An 8,803-nucleotide genomic window follows, 5' to 3' on the forward strand; every position below is an offset into this window, starting at 1 on the left:
ATGACATTCTAGTTGTAAAATCGGAAATTTTCAAAAAATGTTTTTTCTATCGAAAATGTCAAATTTGATCATTTTTGGCTTATTTATACTTACTCCAGTCATAAACGACCTATTTCTATAAATTTTGACTTACTTGGATCAAAATTTCAATGATTTGTATAGACATGACATTCTGGTTGAAAAATCGAAAATTTTCAAAAAATGTTTATTCTATCGAAAAATGTCAAATTTGATCCTTTATGGCTTATTTAAACTTAGTCCAGTCATAAAGGACCTCTATGTATACATTTTGACTTACTTGATTCAAAATTTCAATGATTTGTATAGTCATGACTCTCATGTTGAAAAATCGAAAATTTTCCAAAAATGTTTTTTCTATCGAAAAATGTCAAATTTGATCATTTTTGGCTTATTTATGCTTAGTACAGTCATAAACGACCTCTATGTATACATTTTGACTTGCTTGGATCAAAATTTCAATGATTTGTATAGTCATGACTCTCATGTTGAAAAATCGAAAATTTTCCAAAAATGTTTTTTCTATCGAAAAATGTCAAATTTGATCATTTTTGGCTTATTTATACTTAGTCCAGTCATAAAGGTCCTCTATGTATACATTTGGACTTACTTGAATCAAAATTTCAATGATTTGTATAGTCATGACTCTCATGTTGAAAAATTGAAAATTTTCAAAAAATGTTTTTTCTATCGAAAAATGTCAAACTTGATCATTTTTGGCTTATTTATACTTAGTCCAGTCATAAACGACCTCAATGTATACATTTTGCCTTACTTGGATCAAAATTTCTATGATTAGTATAGTCATGACTCTCATGTTGAAAAATCGAAAATTTTCAAAAAATGTTTTTTCTATCGAAAAATGTCAAATTTGATCTTTTTTGGCTTATTTATACTTAGTCCAGTCAAAAAGGACCTGTATGTATACATTTTGACTTACTTGGATCAAAATTTCAATGTTTTGTACAGTCATGACTCCCATGTTGAAAAATCGAAAATTTTCAAAAAATGTTTTTTCTATCGAAAAATGTCAAATTTGATCATTTTTGGCTTATTTATACTAGGTCCAGTCATAAAGGACCTCTATGTATACATTTGACTTAAATGGATCAAAATTTCAATGTTTTGTATAGTCATGACATTCTAGTTGAAAAATCGAATATTTTCAAAAAATGTTTTTTCTATCGAAGAATGTCAAATTTGATCATTTTTGGCTTATTTATACTTAGTCAAGTCATAAACGACCTCTTTGTATACATTTTGACTTACTCGGATCAAAATTTCAATGATTTGTATAGTCATGACTCTCATGTTGAAAAATCGAAAATTTTCAAAAAATTTTTTTTCTATCGAAAAATGTCAAATTTGATCATTTTTGGCTTATTTATACTTAGTCCAGTCATAAAGGACCTCTATGTATACATTTTGACTTACTTGGATCAAAATTTCAATGATTTGTATAGTCATGACATTCTAGTTGAAAAATCGAAAATTTTCAAAATATGTTTTTTCTATCGAAAAATGTCAAATTTGATCATTTTTGGCTTATTTTTACTTAGTCAAGTCATAAACGACCTCTTTGTATACATTTTGACTTACTTGGATCAAAATTTCAATGATTTGTATAGTCATGACTCTCATGTTGAAAAATCGAAAATTTTCAAAAAATGTTTTTTCTATCGAAAAATGTCAAATTTGATCATTTTTGGCTTATTTATACTTAGTCCAGTCATAAACGACCTCTATGTATACATTTTGACTTACTTGGATCAAAATTTCAAAGATTTGTATAGTCATGACATTCTAGTTGAAAAATCGAAAATTTCAAAAAATGTTTTTTCTATCGAAAAATGTCAAATTTGATCATTTTTGGCTTATTTATACTTAGTCCAGTCATAGAGGACCTCTATGTATACATTTGACTTAATTGGATCAAAATTTCAATGTTTTGTATAGTCATGACATTCTAGTTGAAAAAACCAAAATTTTCAAAAAATGTTTTTTCTATCGAAAAATGTAAAATTTGATCATTTTTGGCTTATTTATACTTAGTCAAGTCATAAACGACCTCTATGTATACATTTTGACTTACTTGGATCAAAATTTCAATGATTTGTATAGTCATGACATTCTAGTTGTAAAATCGAAACTTTTCAGAAAATGTTTTTTCTAAGGACCTCTATGTATACATTTTGACTTACTTGGATCAAAATTTCAATGATTTGTATAGTCATGACATTCTAGTTGAAAAATCGAAACTTTTCAAAAAATGTTTTTTCTATCGAAAAATGTCAAATTTGATCATTTTTGGCTTATTTATACTTAGTCCAGTCATAAAGGACCTCTATGTATACATTTGACTTAATTGGATCAAAATTTCAATGATTTGTATAGTCATGACTCTCATGTTGAAAAATCGAAAATTTTCAAAAAGTGTTTTTTCTATCGAAAAATGTCAAATTTGATCATTTTTGCCTTATTTATACTTAGTCCAGTCATAAAGGACCTCTATGTATACATTTGACTTAATTGGATCAAAATTTCAATGATTTGTATAGTCATGACATTCTAGTTGTAAAATCGGAAATTTTCAAAAAATGTTTTTTCTATCGAAATATGTCAAATTTGATCATTTTTGGCTTATTTATACTTAGGCCAGTCATAAAGGACCTCTATGTATACATTTTGACTTACTTGGATCAAAATTTCAATAATTTGTATAATCATGACTGTATGGACCTTCCTTATGGTACGGATCCCTTAACCATTCCTTTTACACTGGTGCCTACACAAACGCACAATGCGCAAATTATGTGCGTGATCTAGACACACCTTTAATCAATATACATTATTGATCGTTGTGGTTTGTTAAAAGCCAGTTTAATCAATATACGTTTTGATCGTTGAGTTAAAAACCAGTTTAAACCATATACGTGTTATATAAAGTTTTTATGTGTTTTTATGGACGATATCGCGCCAATATAATAATTTAAATAAAGTTATGTTTTCCAAGGAATAATAATAAGGTAAGCACCAGCTAATTTTCCTAATTTGATTTTCGTACCCAACATTATTTGGTCCTGTCTGAGCCGAATCCCGTTCCCATTTTATTGTTATTCCCTGGGATACATTATTGCCATGCCAGAGTGAACATTTACTTAATTGTTTGGTTGCCATTAATTACCATTATTTAATTTGAAATTAAAATTGAATATTTTATTTTGAAATTTATTTGAAACAAGAACAAAATACAAACATTATAAAACCTATTGAATTTGTTGACTCAAAATATGTTATACAATTGCTGTGTTGTTTTGATATCATTTTATTGCACAATCATGTCGAAATGAATTTCATTTGTTTTTTTTTTAACAAATTGATGATTAATTAATTGATTGATTTTTTGATATTTTGTGAATTTGCCTGATTAATCAATTAATTGATTTTTGATATTTCATAAGTTTGCCTGGTTAAATAATTGATTGATTTTTTTGATATTTTGTGGATTTGCCTTATTAATTAATTAATTGTTTTGATATTTTATAAATTTGCCATTTGAATAAGTGGTGGTTTTATTAAATCACTTTTGGATAAACCCTTTGTTTTCCAAACTTGTTAACAATTGATCGATTGAATAAGTAATTTATTAATTTATATTTGTGATTTATTTATTTGATGGATTTGCTTGTTTAATTGATCGATTTTTGATAAATAGGTGGTTTGATTAAATTATTCTTGTTTAAACTTTGTTTTCCAAATTGTTTTGTTTTTTTTTCTCTTTTTATCATCAAAATGCCTACTAGTCAGGAAAAAGCGGCTTCCGATCTCCAGGTTTTAATTGCCAGGCGGGAACGATATTTTCAATGTATACAACAAGCGTTCGATTTAATTCCACGTTTGAATGATTTAAACATATGCAGGCAATTTAAAGCAAGATGTAAAACGTTGGACAAAGCATATTCCGAATTCGATGCCGTTCAGAATAAAATATTAGAAACAAACGCCTTAGCAGCTGTAGAACATCGAATATCAGACGTTTTAGCATCCTCACAGGCATTTGACAATTTGTTCTATGCTGTTAGAGCTGCGGAAGCTTCTTGGTCTGAACCACAAACCGTTTCAACTCCTTCCGCCCCAACAATCAAACCAAAATTGCCTCATATCACTCTGCCGACATTTGATGGGACTTATGAAAAGTTTGATTCATTTAAATCATTATTTGATACATTGATTCATAATCAAGGACATCTCTCAACAATTGAAAAGTATAGCTATCTACGTTCTTCCGTCTCCGGTACTGCTCTGACTGCCATACAAGGTCTACCATTTGCGGAAAATTCCTATGAAACTGCCTACAAAACTTTAGTCACTAGATTCACAAACAAAAGAGTTATTGCATCTAATGTGTGTCAGAAGCTATTTTCTGTGAAACCTTTTACGCAAGAAAGTCAACTTAAAGGATTTTTAGAAGATTTTAATGTTCAAGTGGAAGCTTTAAACAACCTTGCTTTAACTAGTGTTTCGGATTTTCTTATTTCGTTCATGGCTCTTAGGCTGCTTGATCCTCAAACACGTCAAGCTTTTGAGGATACAAGAGCTAACGATCCTACTGTACCAACTTATGCCGATATCCGTAAATTTGTAGAAGGGCGTATTGCTACATGTGAGGTAATTAACTCTTCGTCAGCAAAGACAAATTACCCTAAGCCGATGGGTTCTATGAAAGTTCCAGTTAAAAGAGCCATGGTTGCTCATGCTTCTCCTCCACTGAAGCCTAGTGTGCAATCAACCTCTTCCAAGCCTGCAGATTTGAGCCACACCTGTCCATGTTGTGCTAAATCTCACCGAGTCATAGAATGCAATCAGTTTGGTAATATGACTATTTCGCAACGCTATGAAGTTTTACGTAAAAAACTTTTATGCTTTTCCTGTTTTGGACCACACGCTCGATCGACATGTTCTTCTAAATTTTCATGCAGACATTGTGGTTCCAAAGCCCATCATACCATGCTTCATAATGATAGTAAAGCCAATATTCCTCCTATATCATCTGCCAGTGAGCCTACCGTTGCACTGTCAGGTAATATTATGCCTTCGCCGTCTGTACATCAGCATAAGCAAATCCTATTGGGAACTGCTATAGTTAGTATTCCTGATGTATTTGGTCATCATCATGATGTCCGAGTTTTAATCGATCCAGGAAGTATGATCAATATTATTTCCCAATCACTAAAGGATCGCCTTACTTTACCAATGACAGCGTCTAACATACGCATCTCGGGTATAGGATCTGGGAAACCCCAACCAGCCAAAGGTACTGTTGTTTGTACTGTCAACTCAAAACATAGTCCGTTCTCTATCACCGTTGAAGCGGCTGTGTTACCAACCATAGCAACTAAAATTCCTGCCGTCCCAGTTGTACAAAATATTGTCAATAAACTTTCTCAGCTAAAACTTGCCGATCCTCAGTTCTATAGCCCTGCTTCGGTTGAGATGCTCATCGGAGCACAACATTACGCCAACCTTCTGACTTCGGAACCTGTAGTTCCAGGTCATCCCTCTCTGGTTCCATCCATGTTCGGAACACTTGTTATGGGTGAATGTCCATCGATGTCATCGAATGAGTATCATTCATATTGGATAATGCACTCTGACACAGACCTTTCGTACCAGTTACAGAAGTTTTGGGAAGTTGAAGAATTGCCTGTCAAAACTCCGTTGAACCCAGAAGATGTGAAATGTGAGGAACACTTTGTCAAAACTCATCGCCGTGATTCCGATGGAGCTTATATTGTACGATTGCCATTTCGTAATGGTGAAGCTCCGGAGCTAGGTGATAACCGTGTCTCTGCACTAAATCGTCTAACTAAATTAGAAAAACGTTTAGAAAAACAGCCTACGTTTAAAGATTTGTACCATGCAAATCTTCAAGATTACCTCAGTTCTGGTCACATGGTACTTGCCGAGAAGAACTCGTCTTATGTTTTGACCCATCATGGAGTTACGAAAGATAGCTCCACAACTAAAGTTAGAGTTGTATTTAACCCTGCTGAGAAAACCAATGCCACCTTCCCTTCTTTAAATGAGACTTTATTAGCCGGTCCTAAGCTTCAAAACAGTATTAACGATATTGTTTTGAATTTCCGCTTGCACCGAGTTGCTATCACAGGAGATGTAAAACAAATGTATAGAGCCATCAAATTGGATGCAAGAGATAGTAAATTTCAGCAGATATTGTGGCGTTTCGATCCCTCTCAACCTGTACAACAGTATGAAATAACCCGTGTTTGTTTTGGCATTACTAGCTCGCCTTACCATGCCCTCCGTGTGATGAAACAATTAATTCAAGACGAAGGATTTAAATATCCGACTGCTGCTAAAGTTCTAGAAACTGACATGTATATCGATGATGTGTGTACCGGAGCTTCCTCCATTGCTGAAGCCCGTCAGCTACGTGCCGACTTATCTGCTTTGTTATCGACGGCTGGGTTTGAGTTAAGGAAATGGGCAAGCTCTCATGCCGCCGTTCTAAGTGACCTACCTCACGAATATAAGGAAAAGCCTCACAAATTTGGTGACATTGAAACTATTCAAGTTCTTGGAATTCAATGGATATCTGAGGATGATGTGTTTTGCTATCGAATTGAAACCATCCCTAATTGCACCACTAAACGCCAAGTTTTATCACAAATTGCCCGTACCTATGATTTACCAGGATTTTTGGGACCTGTAGTTATCTGGATGAAGATATTGATGCAAAAAATCTGGCTACAAGGAATCGACTGGGATGATCCTTTACCGTCTCGTATGATTGATCAATGGAGTCAGTTTGCCAAAGAAATGCCTTGCCTTCAAACCTTACATTCATCCGCCCGAGCTTGTTGGGTTTTCTGATGCCTCTAGCTCTGCAATGGCTGCTGCTGTTTATTTGCGAGTCGTTTGTTCGGATCAACGCGTGTTGATTAGCTTGATCTGTGCTAAAACTAAAGTCGCTCCAGTAAAACCAGTCACTATTCCCCGCCTTGAGTTAAATGCCAGCTGCATGCTTGCTAAGATTATAGAATCTTTATTGCCACTCCGCGCTCGTCTTCATATAGAAAAGCTTTACCTATTTACAGATTCAATGGTAGTTTTGTCATGGCTACGAACCCCTGCTCATCTACTCAAGGTTTTCGTTGCTAATCGTGTTGTTAACATTTTAGATCGGACTTTACCATCTCAATGGTTCCATGTTCCAACAGCTGATAACCCTGCCGATATTGCTAGTCGTGGCTGTATGCCAAGTCAGCTTGTAAACCATAAGTTGTGGTGGTCAGGTCCCGATTTTTTGCGCGAAGATTTTTCTTTATGGCCAAGCCAAGAAGTAGCCTCGGTTCCTGACCTGCCCGACCTAAAAGAGGTTGTCCCATCATTGATAGGCCATGTTACAGGTGGAGATGATGGTGTTGTTTTTCTTCTAGAACGTTTCTCATCTCTTGTTAGAGCCAAGCGAGTTATAGCATGGATGTTGAGATTTAGGAGAAACACTTCGCTTCCCAAGGAACAACGTAATTTCCAGTGTTTATCTGTCGCCGAGCTTCGAAACGCCGAAATAGTATTAATAAAAATCACTCAACATTTTTATTTGCCACACGAAATAGATTCTGTCCGTCAAGGAGTTCGCTCTAAATCGTTTCCCTCTTTAACACCTTTTCTCGATAATGATCTCCTCAGGGTGGGGGGTCGTTTAGCCGAAGCTCCAGTGTCATATGATGCTCGCCATCCCTTTATCTTACCTGCCAAATGTCATCTTTCTAAGCTCATTGTGGAACATTTTCATATTACCAGCCTACATGGTGGTAATAAAATTGTCCAGTGTCTTATCCAACAATCGTATTATATCCCTCGGGTGCGTGAACTGGTTCGTAAAATCATTTTCAAATGTACTCGTTGTGTCCGTTTTATTGCCAAGCCTAAGCAACCATTTATGTCCAGTTTGCCTGCGTCACGTTTCGTTCAAGGTCGGCCCTTTGTTCATACTGGGGTAGATCTAGCCGGACCATATCCCATAAAAGATGGATCTCGACGAAATAGTCCAATTAATAAGTGTTATTTTGCCCTTTTTGTGTGCTTCTCAACGAAAGCTATTCACCTTGAGCTATTATCATCTCTCTCTACCGACTGTTTTCTTGCCGCTCTAGATCGTTTTATTGCGAGAAGAGGTTTGCCCAAAACTATGTTTTCTGATCGAGGTACGAACTTTGTAGGTGCGTCTCGAGTTCTGGAAGAAACTTTTCAATTTGTCAGAGAAAATAGTAAGATTTTTTCGGATTACCTTTTGGGACGGGAAATCGAGTGGGTTTTTAACGCTCCAGCCAACCCGTCAGCCGGTGGTTTGTGGGAAGCCGGGGTAAAGTCGGTTAAACACCACTTAAAACGTCTCTTATCTGATAGAGCCTTGCTATACGAAGAATTGTGTACCCTTCTTGCGCGCATCGAGGCCATCTTGAACTCACGTCCGTTAGGTATTTCTGCCTCTTGTCCCATTGACGATATTTCTTGCCTAACTCCTGGTCATTTTTTGATCGGAGCCCCGTTATTGTCTCGCCCTGAACCAGACATTACCAATGTACCCTCCAATCGTATCCCAAGGTGGGAACTATTGCGTCAAGTGTCCCAACATTTCTGGAAACGGTGGTCCCGTGAATATCTGCACACTTTAATTCAACGACAAAAGTGGTGGGATCACGTTGAGAATGTAAAAGTGGGTGATGTCGTGGTTATCATGGTCGAAAACCAGCCCCCG

General features: G+C 35.3%; 1 protein-coding gene across 1 annotated transcript; it reads left to right on the forward strand.

The window, feature by feature from the left end:
* Window positions 1-3,810: 3,810 nt before the first annotated feature.
* LOC123304887 lies at window positions 3,811-7,495 on the forward strand (the record flags this gene model as incomplete). The annotated part of the gene is made up of 2 exons (XM_044886444.1): window positions 3,811-6,841; window positions 7,221-7,495. Coding segments are annotated over exons 1-2 (3,306 nt in total), but the record flags the coding sequence as incomplete, so codon positions are not given.
* Window positions 7,496-8,803: the final 1,308 nt, after the last annotated feature.

The sequence above is a fragment of the Chrysoperla carnea genome, unplaced genomic scaffold (assembly GCF_905475395.1).
Source record: "Chrysoperla carnea unplaced genomic scaffold, inChrCarn1.1, whole genome shotgun sequence".
Lineage (NCBI taxonomy): Eukaryota > Metazoa > Arthropoda > Insecta > Neuroptera > Chrysopidae > Chrysoperla > Chrysoperla carnea.